Source organism: Neovison vison, chromosome 14 (genome assembly GCF_020171115.1).
Source record: "Neovison vison isolate M4711 chromosome 14, ASM_NN_V1, whole genome shotgun sequence".
NCBI classification, from domain to species: Eukaryota; Metazoa; Chordata; class Mammalia; order Carnivora; family Mustelidae; genus Neogale; species Neogale vison.
In genome coordinates, this window is record NC_058104.1 from 19,465,366 (window position 1) to 19,484,202 (window position 18,837).

The 18,837-nt window shown below is 50.0% G+C and overlaps 1 protein-coding gene across 1 annotated transcript in view; it reads left to right on the plus strand.

Moving 5' to 3' along the window:
* Positions 1–6,817: 6,817 nt before the first annotated feature.
* SEC14L5 (SEC14 like lipid binding 5) overlaps positions 6,818–18,837 on the plus strand; it is a 40,658-nt gene continuing 28,638 nt past the window's right edge. The window contains exon 1 of the mRNA XM_044233382.1: positions 6,818–6,910. Coding sequence (XP_044089317.1) covers positions 6,848–6,910 — 63 coding nt within the window. The 5' untranslated portion in view covers positions 6,818–6,847. The remainder of the gene's footprint in view (positions 6,911–18,837) is intronic.

An 18,837-nucleotide genomic window follows, 5' to 3' on the forward strand; every position in this document is an offset into this window, starting at 1 on the left:
CATACGCTATATGTGGGTGTACTGCATAATGCGAGAATTATGTCTTAATAAGGGAGAGTTATCACTTTCCTCCACTGCACCATCTTAAATGCCACCCTGTTCCAGAAGTCCCCTGGAAAATGGTCCTTCTCTCCTAGCTGACACTATTTACCCCTACATCATTAAAAAATTTTTCCCAACCTGATTTCTTGAATTATTATAGTCAGATATACTTAATACGAGACTTACATTTTACTAACTGGAATTAAAATAAAAACGTGGAAAAAAGACTTGCCATTTTAGGGGCGCCTGGGTGGCTCAGTGGGTTAAAGCCTCTGCCTTCGGCTCAGGTCATGTTCCCAGCGTCCTGGGATGGAGCCCCACATTGGCCTCTCTGCTCAGCAGGGAGCCTGCTTTTTCCTCTCTCTCTCTCTGCCTACCTCTCCATCTACTTGTGATCTCTATCTGTCAAATAAATAAATAAAATCTTTAAAAAAAAAAAAAAAGACTTGCCACTTTAACTATTTTTAAGTGCTCAGTTCAGTGGAATCAAGCCCATTCATGATGCTGGGCCATCATCACCACCATCCAGTCCCCTCAACCTTCTTTCTTATCTTGCAAAACTGAAACTCTGTCCCCATTAAACATTAACTCCCCATTTTCCCCTCCCCCCTCACCCACCCTTCCACTTTCTGTCTCTCTGAATTTGACCACTCTAGGTCCTTCATATAATGGACCTCAAACACTATCTGTCCTTTTGTGACTGGCTTCTTTCACTGAGCACAGTGTCTTCAAGATTCATCCGTGATGGACACCTGGGTGGCTCAGTCGGTTAAACCACTGCCTTCAGCTCAGGTCATGATCCCAGAGTCCTGGGATCGAGTCCTGCATTGGACTCCTTGCTCGGAAAGGAGCCTGCTTCTCTCTCCGCCACTCTGCCTACTTGTGTGTGCGTTCTCTCCCTGACAAATAAATAAATTTTAAAAATCTTAAAAAAAAAAAGATTCATTCATGTTGCAGAATGTGGCAGAATCCTCTTCTTTTTAAAGGCCAGGCAATGTCCACGTTATCCCCACTTTAAAGGAGGGAACACTGTGGCCATCTACACTGCAGGACACTACAAGGTGGCAGGGCCAGAATTCATACCCAGGCTGACCTGACTCTGGCACCCGTGCCTCACCTCACTGCCACCCAGCCCCCTCCCAGTCGCCACAGTGACTCCCGGTGCACCCTACCTTTGCTCCCTCTCTCTTCCCTCCTCGCTGAGACCTCCTGGGACTTGGACAGCCTTTTACTCACCTTTGGACCCTGACCCCACCTGCAGCTCCTGCTGGAGTCCCAAAGCTTATGTGGAATTAACTAGAACTGGGGGTGGACGGGGGGTCTGGGCGTGCAGTACCGGCTGTGCAGCCTCCTGGATCAGGTCCCTCCAGGCTCAGCTTCCTGTTCCACCAAAGCCGTCCAGTGACAGGGACCCCTGCATAGAGTTGTGCATGTTACAACCTACACACCTGTACACAGCCACCCTGCCAAGGACCCTTATGCCCCTCGAGATTCCCAACTACAGGAGGTTTCTGAGCTCCACTCTGAGAAGGGATAGGTACTTAGAGGCAGCCCTGGGATTGGATGAGATATGGTGTTGAAAGTAGATTGCGGGTTGCTAGGGGCCGGGGAGGAAGAAAGGAGGAGGGACTGCCTGATGGATGCAGGTTTCCTTTTCCGGTGATGAAAATGTTCTGGGGCTGGGATGCCTGGGTGGCTCAGTCAGTTAAGTGTCTGCCTTCAGCTCAGTTCATGATCCCAGGGTCCTGGGATCGAGTCCTACATCAGAATCCTTCACCCTCTGTCTCCGGCTCCCACTGCCTGTGCACTCTCTCTCTCTCTCTGATAAATAAATAAAATCCTAAAAAAAAATGTTCTGGGACTAGATAGTTGCATAACTTTGTGAATGTACTACAAACCATTGAACTGTACACTTAAAAATGGTTAGGATCATAACTTTTAAGTATCTTAACCACAATTTAAAAAAACGTCCAATCCTCTCCATCTTCAGTACTGTCCTGGGGCGCTCATGTATTCCAGGGCCCACATCAAGGGCCACTTGTGTCCCCCCCAAGGGTCTGAACTTTGGACCCTCTTACTCTCACCCCCCTCCTCACCCCATCCATTTTTGGTGTCACACTGAGCTATCCAACTGAGGACATTTTCCTGCAGGACAGCTCATTCTGAGGATATCTGCATTGGGGCCCAGTATTTTTACTCAAATAAATGGATTGCTAATGGTTTTATTTCCTACAGCAGGGTCCCTTTGGTGGAGGAGATAGTCAGAGATGCGGGGTGGTTCCTGGAGTCTTCAAAAATTACCTCACCACAAGGCAACTTTGGCTTGGTCATTCCCGCAGGGCAAGTAGGAAGCGGCAGATAGAGGCTGAAGGTCCTGCCCTGGGACTGACCTTTCACCGCCCCCACCAGAGATCCCATGGAATTCAGCCCATCCTTCTAGAACCTCCTTAGCCCAGAACAAGATGCTTTACAGTCCAGGCTGCAAAATCGTATCATCTTAGTCATTCAGCTACAGTCCCAGGCAGAAGGTGGCACTGGAGAACTAGAGTCCTCGGTTTGAGTTCCTTAGTAGCTGTGTGGCCTTGGGCAAGTTACTCAATCTATCTGTGCCATAGTTTCCTTATCTTTAAAATGAAGATCAAGGGGGGCCTGGGGGGCTCAGTGGGTTAAACCTCTGCTTTCAGCTCCAGTCATGATCTCAGGGTCCTAGGATTGAGCCCAGCAGGAGGCCCTCTGCTCAGCGGGGAGCCTGCTTCCTCCTCTCTCTGCCAGCCTCTCTGCCTACTTGTGATCTATCTCTGTCAAATAAATAAAATCTTTAAAAATTTTTTTAAAAATGAAGATAAAAATAGTTTTGATCTTAAAAGTTCTTTCTAGGGTCGCCTGGGTGGCTCAGTGGGTTAAAGCCTCTGCCCTCGGCTCAGGTCATGATCCCAGGGTCCTGGGATCAAGCTCCTCATCGAGCTCTCTGCTCAGCAGGGAGCTGCTTTTCTCTCTCTCTCTCTCTCTCTGCCTGCCTCTCTGCCTATTTGTGATCTCTGTCTGTCAAATAAATAAATAAAATCTTTTAAAAAAAAGTTCTTTCTAAAAAAATCTTTAAATAATAATCATGTAAGAGAACCACCAGCCGTTCTAACATTAACCATTTTGATGTGTACAATTCAGTGGCATTGAATGCATTCACGATGTTGGACAACCACCACCTCTAGGGGGTTCCAAAACATTCTCACCACTGCAGAGGTTGTTTTGGAGGATTAAATGTTTGTAATGTCCTAGAACGGTGCCTGGAACAGCATCGGCCAAAAAAACGCTCGATAGATGGTAGAATAATTAGTAACAGAACGGGGCTCATAATAGGTAACACGTGCTGCGCAATGCTATTATTAATTCGCTTCCCTCGAGCTGGAGGAGGAGGGAGTTAGGTTCTCACTTCACTTTAGGCCATATTTTCCACTTTGAGCTTTCCGAAACCGCCTGGCTGTCACCCTCTCCCCCATACTCCCCGCCCCCAGCCCAGAGTCCCATCCTTACCGGTTCGGGCGCGGGGGAGGCGCTGTGGTAGCGAGGAAACCCTAGACCTCCCCCACAGTCTCAGGGCCTCTCCTCTGCTCCTGGGACTCTTCCTGGCCTGCTCCCTGCATCTCCCACGCCCGCTCCTGCTCCCCCAAGCTGTCACCTTCCGTGGCAAAGGAGACACGTGTGTGGGTGGGTAGCCAAGATTCTGCCAGAACCGAAGTAAGTAAGTTGAAGTGGAAGCACGCCCACATCGGGGAGGAGCTCTCCTGGAGCAGACCTCCCCCGCTTCTGAGTGCACCACCTCCTCCTCAGGACCGATGTTTAGTCCGAGCACTCCAGGATCCGCGCTTGGAAGGACCCCCTCGATCTGCCAGCCTGCACCAGCAGACCTGTCCACTTAGAAGAATCACTTGGGGAAGTTGTTAAACAGGCAGATTCCTAGCCTCCTCTGAGCGGTGCCCGGGAATCTGCATTTTAGCATGCACTCTGCTAAAAGGAGTCTGAGGAGCTGGAGTTTGGGACTGACTGTTCCGCCCCATCTTTCTACGGGTAAACATTCTGCTCTGTGGTTACTTAATGCCTATTGAGCCCCCTCCGTGCCGGGACAGCAGCTAAGTGTTAGTGCTCACAACGCTGCCGCAGTGACGCATAGGGTCAAGCAGGCCAGTTTCCTTGCTGAGCCCCCCGGGTACAGCGGAAACATCCCTGGACCCCATCTCCCGCAACAATTTCCCTTGGTGCGTGGACCCTGGAGTCGTGGACTGTCGTTTGCTGCCACCTTGTGGCAGAGATGGCGACCTTGAGCTCCATTTCCGTTCTTGGTAACTTTCATTGAAAGAATGCGCTGAGCACCTACTCAGTGCTCAGTGTGTCCTGTACCCAGTAAGGTCCTGGGGACCTGGGGGCAAATGAATAAGGCAGATATGCTCTCTGCTTCACGGAACTCACAGTCTCCTGGGACAGTCAATAACGTACATATAAATAAAATGAATGAATGAATGATTACAGAGCGTGAAACATGTTAGAAAGGAAACGAACAAGGGCTGGTTATCGTAGGATGCAAAGGCCTATGTATTTGTAAGGCTCTGTATTGCTTTCCCTGTCCAGGACTGTGCGCCACGCGAGGGTATGCGCGTCGGTCTGATTCCCCTTTGTCAATGGGTGAAGTCACCCAGTGCTGGCACATGGTAGGTGCTCAGTAAATGCCCATTGAATGAATACATTTCAGGATGACAATGTTGCCCAGAGCCAGCCTGTTGGCTCTTCTAGGCCGATTAGATTGGGGTGGGGGGGCTTTGGAAGGGAGGCTTGTTCCCTAGGGATCTTGCGAGGGCTAGATGGGTTTGGATATGAGCTAAAAGGCGATGATAGCCAAATGTCACCTTCCCAGGAAGGAACCAGTCCATCCTGTTTTAAATTGTACCTTCACTTCGTTCACTTTTTGAACGCTTTCCCTGCTTACTTTTTTCTCCTTGTTACATTTCACCCTCTCGCATACTATATATTTGCCTTATTTATTTAATGTCTGGTCCTCCGGGAATGTAAGCTTCAGGAGGGCAAGGATTTTTGTATGTGTGTTTTAGATTTTATTTACTTATTTGACACAGAGAGAGAGATCACAAGTAGGCAGAGAGGCAGGCAGAGAGAGAGAGAGAGAGAGAGAGAGGAGGAAGCAGGCTCCCTGCTGAGCAGAGAGCCCGATGCGGGGCTCGATTCCAGGATGCTGGGATCATGACCTGAGCTGAAGGAAGAGGTCCAACCCACTGAGCCACCCAGGCGCTCCGGATCTTTGTTTTTTTGTTCACTTAATGACTCTCTAGCACCTGGAAGGACTTGACGTTAATAGGTGCTCTGTAAACCTACGCGGAATGATGAACGATGCTTGGGCGGGGCTTGGGGCAGAGCCTGTAGAGCTCAAGTAGTAGCCCATAGGAGGGGCGGGGCTCAGAGACTAGGCGACCCTGGTAATCAGGGCAGGAAAGTAAACCCTAACGGAGAGGGGAGGGGCGGGGCGGGGCAAAGGTCCGCGCGGGGGCAGAGCTAGACTGGGGGTGGAGCCTTGGGCGAGGTCTTCCCGGGGCTGGGCAGTTTCCGAGGCTGGGAGTCTTAGGGGAGGGACCAGTATAGGGGTGGGGCCTGTTGGAGGTGTGGCCAACATGGGGAAAGGGCCGGGCTGGGGCGTAGTCAAACAGAGGATAAATAAGGGAAGGGCGGGGCTAAGACTGGGGCGTGACTAGGGGTGGGGCAAGGCCAGGGGCGGGGCCAGGCCGGATTCTCCGCTGTCCCAGGTCCTGGAGCACTCGCTCCAGGCAGGTCTCGCTCCCGCGTACAGGCCCCTCCCTGGCTGGCCGGGCCCCAGGAAGCGCAAGGCAGGACGCCCCAGGCTGGGCGGTCGTGGTCGGGCCTCGCCCCAGACGCTGCGCTCCGGGCCAGGCGTCTGCTGGGAGCCCCGGCGGACTCAGCTCCTTACTGCCTCCTGGGCTACGTCCCCGGAGACTCCGAGAGCGAGGGTGAGCGGGGCTGTGGGGGCCCGCGAGTGTATACGTGTGTGCGTGCATGTGCATACCGGTGTATGTGAAAGTGTGTGGACGTTTCTGTGCACCAGGGGAATTGTGTGTATGCGTGGAGTAGTCGGTAGGTGTGAGGTCCAGGGAGCTGAGTGTGCGTGTGAAGTTGCGTGTGTGTGCAAGAGCAGTCCTGTGTGGGAGGTGGTTCGTGCATGTGTGTGCCCGTGCGTGTGAGACAGAGACGGTGCATGTGAAATTTAGTGAAGACTGTGTGTATGTCAGGGTATCTTGGAGGAAAATGGGAGGGCATATCCAATGATACTTGGGGATCTATAGGGTCAGGACGTCTGTGGCGAGCTGTGGGGTGCGTGGGTGGGTGATGAATTGTGGGAATATAAGAGTTGCAAACGTGTGTTTCCATATGTGTGTGGCGGTGAGGGGTGCTGCTGAGGGCCTCAGTGCGAAGGGGTGGGGTGAAGGAAAGTTTGGGTACTGATTGGTCTTCCAGGGATGAGTGTGACCTGGAGCAGTGGGTAATGGACAGGGCAGGGGTCTGGGGCCTGGATCAGGGTAATCTGGTGATCACATCAGCCCCCTCACTTTGAGGGCTGGAGAAATGTGTGGGGAGGGTGTGAGGGGGCTGGGCTTGCCCCTTTCTTGGGGAAGCGGTGGGCGGGGTTCTTGCTTTAGGTGGAGGGAGCTGCTACCTTACCAGTCACCTGTCACCCAGGCTCTGTGCTCACTCCTACCTGCGTGGCTTCTGTTGGAGCTCCTGCGAGAACATGGTGCAGAAGTACCAGTCTCCTGTCCGCATCTACAAGTACCCATTTGAGCTGGTCATGGCGGTGAGTGACCCTTGATTCTCCAGCCCCTTGTGTGATGGTTAGAGGGACACAGGAGGTCAGTTATGCAGGAATGAGAGGCAGCCCCTCAAGCCCCCAAATGAGAAGGAATTATTGAGCTGCTCCTCTGCCCTTGTGGGTCAAGATTCTCACTAGTGACCCCTTTATCCGGCCATCCCAGCCTTCACCACAGCCTCTGGAATCCTTGCCCACTGACCAAATCACAAGATCTTCCTTTTTCTCCTCAATGAAGCAGACCTATTCTCTCATCTGAAGGTCCTCTGATGGAAAACAAGGATATTGTGGCACCAGCCACTGCTGTCATTTTGTGTAATGCTAATAATAATAATAATAGTAAATATACGAATGATGACAATGGTAGCAGCCATTCACTGAGGGTTTACAGAGCCAAGTCTTTACATACATTATCTCATTATTTCCATTTTACCTTCACTAAACCGAAGGTTTGGACTGGCAAAGGGGGCCTCAACTTCTGTGGCCGAGAAGAAGTAGAGCCAGGGCTCAGATCCAAGCAGGGGGTACTCCAGAGCCATGACTTTTACCACAACACCCCCACCAGAGTCCTTCTGCTAGCACACCTCTTTTCCTTTCCCTCAAGGAAGCTGAGAGGTTGCGAGTGTGTAGCAAGGACCGTCATTTTCAGGGTGGCTTCAGACCGAATCTATGTAAGTCAGGCAGCCAGTCAGTTGAGGGACTGGCATTGGCTCCCAAGCTCTTGGTTGGTGCAGGTGCTGTAAACAGGCTGATGTAGCTTTCCTCCTTGTCAGAAGTCCCACTCCTTGGGGAAAAGGGGGCAATGCTATGGGATTGTGTCAGGAATGAATGAGAAATGTGTGATGCCTCTGGCCCAGTGCCTGGCACACAGTTGGCACTCACTAAAAGTGGGTGTCCCAGCTAGTGCACCACATGGTGTTATAAATGATTGTATTGAAAGTGCAAGATATACTGGCATCCACCTGTGTCCTCCGCATCCCAGCCTGGCTGCCTTAACTTCAACCTTTGATTCAAGGACTTTCATATCAATTGGTACCTCTATGGGCATGTGTCCTGCCTGATCTACCTCTATATGTGTTTATAATCACATAATGGATTTTAGAGCATCTGGAGTCATTCATACAGGTTGTGCTGTTATGTGCAAAGGATTCCAGCGCAAGAGGCTGGGGCAGTGCTGGTGTTAACCAGCTGGGTGACCTTAGGCAAGTTACTTAACCTCTCTGAGCCTCCATTCCCCATCTCTAGATGAGGAGTATGTGGTTTCCAAATCTGGGCTTTGTGCCGTGGATTAAATTAGTCAATATATGTAAAGCTCCTGATGCAAGGTCTGGCACAGACCAAGTGTTGTTACTGTTACGGTTGCTGCTGCGTGTGGCTGTGTCTTTCCCTCCTTGGTGATGAGGGTGGGAGACCTGGGGATGATGAAGAGTCAGCAGCACTGGGTCCTTGCTACAGGTCTGCTGTGCTCTGGCTGTGTGCTATTGAAAAGGCACTGAATTTCTCTGAGCCTTGGTTTCTTCGTTTGTGAAATGGGGATGATTATATGCAGGTCACAGGATTGTCATGAGGACTCAAAGTTTTATAATATATAGGTTATAAATATGTATGTTATATATTATAACATAGGGGAAGTGGGGGTTGGGAGGCAGGTGCCCCACATGGATCTCGCTCCATACCAAACAGACAGTAATTGGCAGCTGAATATAAGTACTTGTCCTCCGTCTAAGGCTCCAGGCAGCTCACATATTCTAAGACCCTACAACTCATTCACTCATTCATTAAAATAAGAGAGCCACTGTCCCCACCCTTCTGAACAGTCCAGGGACCTGTGGTTCTCTACCATGAAACTGAGAAAATAACTGCCACATGGAATGCTAATACTGTTTTATTATTGCCAGAGCTTAAAAAAATCTAAATTTAATTCAGCATATTTAGGATTCTCAAAATATTTACAATTATTGCACTTTAAAATAAAATGTGCTGGCTAAAGTCTCACATAAGTATGTATTAATAAGACTAGTACAGTATTCACTTTGATTTTACTGGAGTAGGTTAAGCATATTTTGTAAGCTTCCTGTTTCATAAACAAGGCAGGACTCCCTTAGCTGTTGGTTTCTGGGTGTTCGTGCACAGAGGCTTGTGGGGACAGTAGCAAAGAAAGGTTTTCAGAGACTTATTATCTGTATCTGCATTAATTTATTTGTCTTTCTCAACTTGCCTACGTTTCCTCATCTTCCATACAATTCTAGTTGGTGAAAGGGCCCCAAACCTCGGCAAAGCTACTTTGCCGAATGTTTACAAAACATCATTGTCCCCAAAATAGCTGCATAACTCAACATAACTTGCATGCTGTGTGGGCACAAAAGGGTTTTTCTGCACTTAATGTGCGTCTTTGTTTCTCAGCTAAACACTTGTCCTCAGTTTGGGTCAGATGCCAGGGAAGAGTCAGATGGACTCAGCTCTTCTCAGTGTATCCGAGTGACCAGATGAGCTGGCCTTTGGTTTTCCTGTTTAACAAAACTGACTTGAGAACTGAAGCATTCCTTGCTTCAGAAGTCCACCGGCAACAAACACAAATGACTAAAACTGGGCTCAAGGAATTGGTTATGAAATAGCACTGAGCCAACCGTTCTAGACAGAGCTTAAAAAATGACAAGAAAGCATTTTTTTTTTCCTCTTTAAATTTCAAAAATTGAATCCAGAGAATGGGTGTCTCTCTCCTTGGGCCAAATTCCTTGATGTGAATTCTGTTTTTGAAGGGTGGGATTCCAAGAACTTTTACTTTCATCTTTCCTGACTGTGTTCTGTGTTATTTGGTTCAAAACAATGAGCTCGTATTGTCTTGGTAAACAGAGGGAAATCATTAAGACGATGGAGGTAGCTGGGAATCCAAGGTTAGAGAGGGTCTTTGGTTCCTTTGTTTGTGGGGTCCCAGAAGGTGGGGGGAATCTTTGTGCATAGAACACAAAGGCCATGTTTCGGACTTCAGATGGTGGTCCCTTGAGCATCGAAGGCCTCTCTCTGGTCAGCCTGCAGCCTGTAGTGAATGGATTCCAGGTTATCCGGGCTTTCCTCCCAGATGGATGGTGGTGAAAAGCCCGATCTATCAGCTGGGTCCCTGATCCAGTTTCTCAGCTGGAAAATGGAGGATAATAAAGCCTCCTGCTCCATCGAGAGTGAAAGTGAGGCTTAAATGAAGGGACCGGGGTGCCCAGATAAGGCCAGGCATATTGTTCATACTGGTGAAATATTATTTAGGGTTTTTTTTTTTTTTTAAGATTTTATTCATTTATTTGACAGACAGAGATCACAAGTAGGCAGAGAGGTGGGGGTGGGCGGGGGGCGTGGAGCGGGAAGCAGGCTCCCTGCTGAGCAGAGAGCCCAATGTAGGGCTCATCCCAGGACTCAGATGACCTGAGGGGAAGGCAGATGCTTAACGACTGAGCCACTCATATGCCCCCCAAATTTGTATTCTCAATCATGAACTCGGCCATTTCTCAGAGCTGAGGATCTCAACTCACTGGGGTATCATCTGAGCCCAGTGAGTGGTCTGGCAAGGATCATTACCAGCAGGACTTCGTCCCCGATGCCTGTACTCTATCAGGACCCCACAAAGGGGAACACACCAGGAACACACAGATCCTGGCCTGCTGGAGGGGGCAGCTGATGCTGACAGCCTGACAGTGGTTACCTACCAAACCCTCTCTGTGCCCAGCTCTTGAGGCCTGCTCAGAGGCTGGAACTTTCATGGGTGGCTTAGAACAACAGAAATCTAGAGGTCTGAGGTCCAAGACGAAGACTGTGCTCACAGCCACACATTCCAGATGCTGGCGCTGATGTTCATAAACACCTGTGTGCCAGTGGCCACAGCAGCTCCAGGGATAACCGGGTCACCTCTTGTCCCGGCACTGCCCCAGGATCCCAGTAGGGCTCCAAGGCCCCGTGACTTCAGCTCATCTCAGATTCTGCAAATCTAAAGAAGGAAGATGGCTTGGAGTAGAATTTCCTTAGCAATAGGCTTTTCACACAGAGGAAGGGTTACAGAGGTGAGAGCTCTCTCGTCAGCAATGAAGTGTTAAAATATTTAAAAACCTGGCCTTTTGTCTTGATAAACAGATTGTAATTTGGCAAATGGGTTATTAATCAGGAGCAGCATCTAGAGGTAAATCCTGGCAGCTCAGGCCAGGGCAGTTACAGTTGGACCCGTTGTTATGGACCTAGTTTTAATAAAGCAGCAGGGGCCTTATTTAAATGAGTTTAAATTAGTTCCCTGGAGCCCATCAACTGATCCTGTTGCTAACAGATTAAGGGAAGCGACATGTTCCGTCCTGGATTGCTTACAGGGACCTGACGTGTTCTGATTTGGGCTGGGAGAGCAGAAGCGATCCAGTGCCCTGCAAAGTGATCTCACGATTTCAGAAGCAAATTTTAGGTCCTCACTCATTAGTTTATGCAGATATTAATTCACTCACGCGCTTGTGTGTGCATCCTACAAATATTTATTGCGTTTCACTGTGTGCTGGCAGCATGCTAGTTGTAAGGGCTACAACAGAGCAGATTCCTAGCACGTTATGAAACGCATCATGATTCTGTTCATTTGCTTCCTTGCTTGTTCACAGGGGCCTTTCTCATTAAAGTAAGCTTCAGGAAGGTGGGGACTTTGTCTATCTTGTTCTGGTTCTCTGACACCATCCCATCCTGCCCTCATGGAGCTTGCAGTGGGGTCTCTGTGTGTGTGTGTGTGTGTGTTTCTGAAAGAGAAAGGGAGAGAGAGAGAGGAACCAGGCAAATGCTATGTAGAATGATTCCTAATAGGGAATACATCGGGTGTTATAGGAACATGGGGAAGGGCCTATTAATCACCAACTAAAGGTCTTTTAGGTCCTTCAGGCTGAGCCTTACCAAGGGCAGGAGGGTCCACGGTGTGCAGAGAAGGAGACCTTCTCTCTGAAGAAATAAACATGGCTCCTTTGGGTCCCAGTGTGAGTTAGAAAGTGATTGCCAGGGTCAGTTTGTCTGTTCAAGGACCTTGGGAGCTTTGGAAGGCTTTAAGCATGAGTGACATGATCAGATTTAGGGTTTAAGTGGATTGGAGGGGGTTTTCCATCCCAGAGGCCAGGAGAACCAAGCAGAGGTGACAGAGGCTGGGCACATTCCTGACACACTTGAAAAATCTAAAATAGTGTTTCCCTCCATCGAGATTCTGACATACCACGCTAAATGTCAAGAAGCTCTGGGCCGGCTTCTCTGCCTCTCAGTCCCTTCCCTGAACTATCAAGGGCACCAGCTGATCCTGGAAGTTTGTGGGCACAGAGTGTATTCAGAGGAGGAAAGTTTCCTCCACCCTGCTCCCCATGCGTGCGTGGGTGAGAATCCACAGCAGATTTTTTGTGCAGTTGCTGGGTGGGGTGGCCGGGCTGTGTGTTTCCCTCCCCCGCCCCCACCTCCCCCGCCCAGTGCTGGGGAGGCCAGGCCTTCTGATGGTGTGACCTCCTGAGGCAGAGATACAGTCCTGGTGGCCGGGGTAGAGGGACATCCAAATCCGATTCGTGCAAAGAAGGGATAGAATAGGAACAAGTAATACCTATGCTCCACTAACAGCCCCCATGCTCCAGCCTCCACCCCAGAAAACTGAAAAGCAGGCAGAAGTGGTCCCTGAGACTGATTCACTGGCCAAGAGTGGCAGTTGCGTGGCTTTCATGACCACAGACGGGAACTACTCAGGCATTTATTCACCTGTGTGGTGGGCACCTGCAAGGATTCAGCTCCATGCAGGCGGAGGGTAAACAGCCACACATGGGCACAGTTGCCCATGGGGAGATGGGGGTCCTCTACTGCTCTACCTGTCCTTCAGGTAGATCTATGTCAATGGTTCCAGCTTCCTGCTTTTTTCCCCAACACCTGCTCCTCCTTCCCTCCCAGCCTCCTTTTCTTCCTTCCTTCCTTCCTTCCTTCCTTTCTTTCTGCAGCAAATATTGGCCGGGCATCTGGAGCATCCCTGGTGTTGTACCAGGACACTGGGGAATCCGGTGGTGAAGGAAACAGACATAGAGACAGAGATGTTGACTGAAAACAAACACACAGACATGTATTCTACTCCAAATAACAGTCAACATTCCCGGCAGGGCTATAAACCGCCCAGGAGATGGCTTACTCCCCCCCCCCAAAATTATGGTAAAATATACATAATGTGAAACTTCCCATTTTAACCATTTTTAGGAGTACAGTTCCATTCAGCATGAAGCACATTCTCAGTGTGGTGCAGCCCTTACCACGATCTATCCCCAGAACTCTCTCGTCTTCCCAAACTGACATTCTGCCCCCATGAAACACCAGCTCCCCATCCCTCCTGCCCCTCCCAGCCCCTGGCGTCCACCCTTCTGCTCTCTGCCAGCGAATCTGACTATTCCAGGGACCTCATACAAGCGGAACTGTGGAGTACGTGTCCTTTCGCATTGGGGTTCTTTCACTGAGGGTGATGTTTTTGAGGCTCAGCTGTGTTCTAGCAGGTGTCCGTGCTGCCTTCCTTTATACGGCTGAGTCATATTCCACTATACGGACCGGCCACCTTTCGTTTGTCCATGCATCTGTCCGAGGACACTTGGGATGTTTCTACCATTTGGTTACTGTGCCCGATTCTGTACAAATATCTCTTCAAGTCCCTGTCGGTTTCCCGTCGTCCATTTAAAAAAGTCTACAGCGTCGTGTCTGGAACTGTGCTGGGGACCTTAACCGTGTTATCTGCCTTTAATCTTTACCCTAGTCCTTATGAAGGAGATGTCACTATCATTCTCATTATCTTCTCTCCCTCTCTGTGTCTCTCTCTCTCTCTTTTTAAATTTTTCCTTGAGGGAACTGTGTCTCAGAGAGGTTAAGTCAAGGTCACCCCGCTGGCAAATGGCAGAGGTAGTGTCTAAACCCCGTGCTTTGCTTCTGCCCAACCAGCCCCCCCACCCAAGCCTTGCCCCTTCACCATGTCCACGTGCCCTGGCTGCGGGATCCTTCTGCCCCTTTGTCCCTATCTTTTGTGTCTTCCGAGCTGGCTTTGACCAAAATAGCAGCAGGTTGTCCAGCTACAGGACCCTCTGGGCATACCTGTTCTTATAGATTGTGTACAGCAGTCAAGAGGCTCCAGTGGTGTGTTGGCCTGGTTCTACCAGGCCCGCTACCCTTCATCAGCTGGGGTGACACTGCTGCCGTCACCAGTCGTCACTGACTGATGTCCCATCCCCCAAGCTCTAGCTATGCAACTTGTCCAAAGTTGGGGTGGGAGGGGATCTAGACGGTAGAAGATGCTTCAACCATGAAAAAGAATGAGACACGGACACCTGCCACAATGTGGATGAAACTTGAAAACATGATGCCGAAAGAAACCAGACGCAAAAGGCCACATACTATGATTATTCCACTCCCAAGGAATGTCCAGAAAAGGCAAATATGCAGAGACGGACAGTGGGTTAGTGGTTGCCTAGGGCTGGGGTGGGGGCACTAGGGGTTGACTGTAATGGGTAGGGAATTTCTTTTCAAGGTGTTGACATGTTCTGGAATTAGGTGGTGTTGATGGATACACAACTTTGTGCTAAAACCCACTGAACTGAACACTTTTAAACGGTGCATTTTGGGTGGCTCAATCGGTTAGGCATATACCTTTGGCGTAGATTATGATTCCACGACCTTGGGATTGAGTCCCGCATCAGGCTCCCTGTTTAGCAGGGAAGCCTGCTTCTCCCTCTGCGGCTCCCCCTGCTTGTGCCCTCTCTCATTCTCTCACTCACATAAATAAATAAAATCTTTTTTAAAAGGGTGCATTTTATGGTAGGAGAATTCTATCTTGGTTTTACAAAAAGTTGGGGTAGCTGAGAGGATTGATCCTCCTCCGTCCTGGGGCCTCCCAGGCTTGCAGGAGGCAGGTGGGGGGGGGGGGTCATTGAGGAAGGCTCCTGAGGAGCGTGATGGGAGGCGTGTGCCTTGTGTGACGTCACACAGTGCTCAGTGCCCCGAATCCAGCCTGCAGAAAGGAAAGGGAAGGCAAAGTACTGGGCCAGAGTACGTCAGTGCAGTTTGGATCTTCTTTCCACACTCTTTGTGGAAGGTTTGGGGTAAGAAGCTTCCAGCTTTTTCTGAATTTGCATGAGGAAGGGCAGGAAGGAAGGAGGGATGGGGGGAGGAGGCGGCAGCTGTCAAGTGATTAGCAGAAATAGCTTTTCTGTACTTTATAGAATCTCACTCTTTTTTAAAATTTAAATTTATTTAACAAATGCTTATGTAGCACGAACCATGTGCCAGGCACTGTTCTCAGCATTTACAAAAACGGACTCCTTGATTCCACCCCCCCACACATCCCACAACTCAGCAAGGTAGCCACTTTCCTTATTCTCCTTTTAACAATGAGTACATTAAGGAACGGAGAGTTCCATGACTAGCTCAAGGCCACACAGCTGGTAAGAAGCAGAGCAGAGATTTGGACCCAAGCCCCAGAGTCTGTGCCCTTAATGGGTATGGACTGCATTCACCATGTAAATGCCCACTGAGTGTTGGGCCATTGTGCCATTTTGACAAGCCCCAGAGATTTGGTGGGAGGGGGAAAAACTCACTGCCAGGGGCCGATGACTTCTTTTCAGCAGCTGTGACGCACAGATGAAGGAAAAGGGTATAACCAGGTGCTCAGTGGGAGTGAATCACTCCACTTTACAGATGAAGAGAGACAAGGGGACATGCCTGTGCTCAGGGTTATGCAGCTGAGGGTAGGCCGGCCTGGCTAGGAGTCCAGCTGCCCATCTCCACATGCTAAGTGTGTCACTGTGGATTTTAACAGGATGGAGGCCCATGGGAGGCAGTCAACGGAAGTTTCCACTGGTCTCTGCCTATCCCAGCTGCAGCCCTGCATGGGCGGGATCTGGGCCTTGGACCAGCTTGCTTTCTGAGTGAGGAGGCTTGGGTGTCCCTCTCTAGCCACCTGGCAGAAGGGCTGTAACCGAATCCTTCTGCTACCTTGTGTTCCTTTTGCGGGGGGGGGGGGGGAGCAGACCATGAACTTGTTCAGCACAGGGAAGCTCAGGCGTGATTTGTGGGGACAGGAGCCCATGGGGAGGATCCTGTGGACAGCTCCGTCCTGTAAGACCCTGCGATTTGCCAAAGGCAAAGGTACCCCTGACTCACAGGTTTTAGGCCAGCAGGACTCAGCATTTCCAAACTCTTGACGCTTAGGATACAGTCAAAGTCCTCTGACAGATGGGGCAGGGTGGCTCAGGGCTGAGGGCTGGGTCAGAAGGGCCTGTGCTCCAGCCCCACAACTTACTGACTGTATGACGCCTTCCAGAGCCTCAACTTGCTTATCTGTAAAATGGGGAAATACTAGTTTCCCTCTTGGAGCACTGTCCAAAGAAACAATGCAGTTGGCATCCCATAAATGTCAGTAACAACAGTGCCTGTCCTGGGCCTCACAACTTGGGGACTCTCCAGCAGGAGGTACAGTGCTGGGAGGGACTCTTTATTTAGGGATTCCTGCCTTCCAGCTGGTACCTACCTTTGACCTCTCCCCGCCCTAATGCCTGGCCTTGCCCCATCATTGCTACTTGAGAAAGGTAGCACCTTCCCTTTCAGGGTCAGGGAAAGCTGGACCCAAGCAGCCTCTGCTGCTGAGCAGTCCTCCACTCTCCACCCTCCAACGTTATCTGGCGGCTCCAGATGGAACTCTTCTAACTAGGGGTTTATTACAACAGGAAGTCAGCCCTGGGTGGATTCTCAGGCTCCATGGTCCATCGTTGCCCTCCTGGGACACCTTTCTTGGGGCTTTTTGGGTCATCGACAAGTTTAAATTATTTTTTCTTTGCTTGTGGACATTTACTAGTCCTACTGTGTGCCAAGAACTGAGACAGACATGCATGAGGTTAGGGCTGTGGAAAAGCACGTAGCCCAGGCCTCTGGCTAGGATATGGCTAAAGGGTGTGATAAATGGTATCAAGGAAATGAATAGGCTAAAAGGACAGAATAGGGAAAGAGGCAGCCTTATAGGGGAGAAGGTGGGGGAAGATGTCCCAGGAGAGGGACCAGCACAGATGAATTCCTGAAACCAGAGCATCTCCTTAGCCCCTGACCCAAGTCTGTTAACCCTCTGCAAGACCCAGTTACTCAGGCCTCCTTCCTCCTTCACTGTCAAGTAAACTGATTAGTGACCCAAGGAAAGAGAACAGCTCGTGCAAAAGTCCTGTGGTGGGAACAGATGGTACATGCATTAGTGTCCTGGGGTTGACATTTAAAAGTACAACAAATTGGGTGGCTTAAACAGAAATTTGTACCTCACTGTCTCAAGCCTAGAAGGATGAAATCAAGGTTTTGGCAGGATCAGTCCCTTCTGAGGGCTTGAGGGAGAATCTATTCCATGCCTTTCTACTAGCTTTTGGTGTTGCTGGTGATCTTTGGCATTCCTTGGCTTGTAGAGGAATCACCCAGACCTGTGCCTTCATCGTCACATAGTGTTTTTCCTGTATGACTGTGACCAAATTTCCCCTTTATATAAGGACACAACACACAACAGCTGTATTGGATTAGGGGTCTTCCCAGCCTCCCCCTCCCCAAGTATGACCTTTTTTTTTTTTTTTTTTTTTAAGATTTTATTTATTTATTTGACAGACAGAGATCACAAGTAGGGAGAGAGAGGAGGAAGCAGGCTCCCTGCTGAGCAGAGAGCCCGAGATTCGGGGCTTGATCCCAGGACCCTGGGATCATGACCTGAGCCGAAGACAGAGGCTTTAACCCACTGAGCTACCCAGGTGACCCAGTATGACCTCTTCTTAACTAATTTCATTTACAAGGATCTATTTCCAGATAAGGTCACATTCAGAGAAACTAGGTAGGACACATGAATTCTGTTGGTATTGGGGGAGACGGGGACTGGCACACAACTAAACCCATAAAAATGTGTTCTAGAAACAGCAAGGCCTGGCGTGGCTGGAGCTGAGTGAAGGTGGCTGGCGGCAGAGATTGCCTGGGGGCCTGGTGGGCCGCAGTGTGGAGTGTGGGACATGTTCTGGGCATCTAGGCCTGCTCTGAATATGTCATTTCATGTGGGGAGCAGGAGAGACTGTAGAATAATTCGAGGGAGTGCAGAAACTCGGGGGCAGTGTGGCCATGGGCGAGTAGGAGCTGGTGGACTGAGGGTAGAGAAGGGGGAAATCGTCACTGCTCAGCCCTGGGTTTAATGCCTGGCTGTTTCCCAGCTGCCCAGAAGAACAAAGCCTTCCTGAGGGAATGGGGACTGTGCCACGCTGGGATTCAAATCCAGGTTTACCAGTTTTCACTGTGTGACCTTGGGTAAGTTACTTAGCCTCTCTGCATTTCAGTTCTTTCATTTGTCAAATGGGGATGCCATCCCATTTCACAGATGAGGAAACAGAGACTCACAAGGCCACTCATTGAGAAAGTAGCGGAGAAATGAACTGAGCCTGTTGATTCTGAAACATGCACCCCTTTCTCTTCGTCTACTTTTAGAAAATGTCAGCATCCCTCCTCCTATCACGGAGGTGAGCCCAAGCCAGCCCCTCTGGCTCCCTCCAGCATTTAGTGAGAAGGGATTACTCAGATACGGCTGCTAGGGAACTGTCTGCAGTTCTAGCAAACCCGTGTTCTGTTGTCGTTTGAGCCTTGTTGCCTGGAGAATGAAAATTCTGGTTGCGTTAAATGAGCCAGGCTCTGCATTAAGTAGCCAACCTGGTTTCACACTCTGGGAGGCAAACTTGGTATGTACCCACTTTCTGGATGGTGAATGAGGCTTAGAGGAGGAAAGCACTTGCCTCTGTTGGGAGGAGGTGGAGCTGGGCCTCACACCCCCTTGGCTGGCCCCCACCACCGGATCCGCCCACTCTGTGGTGCAGTTCCCTCCTCAGTGGGCAAATACCAGCTCGAGGTGCCCTCTC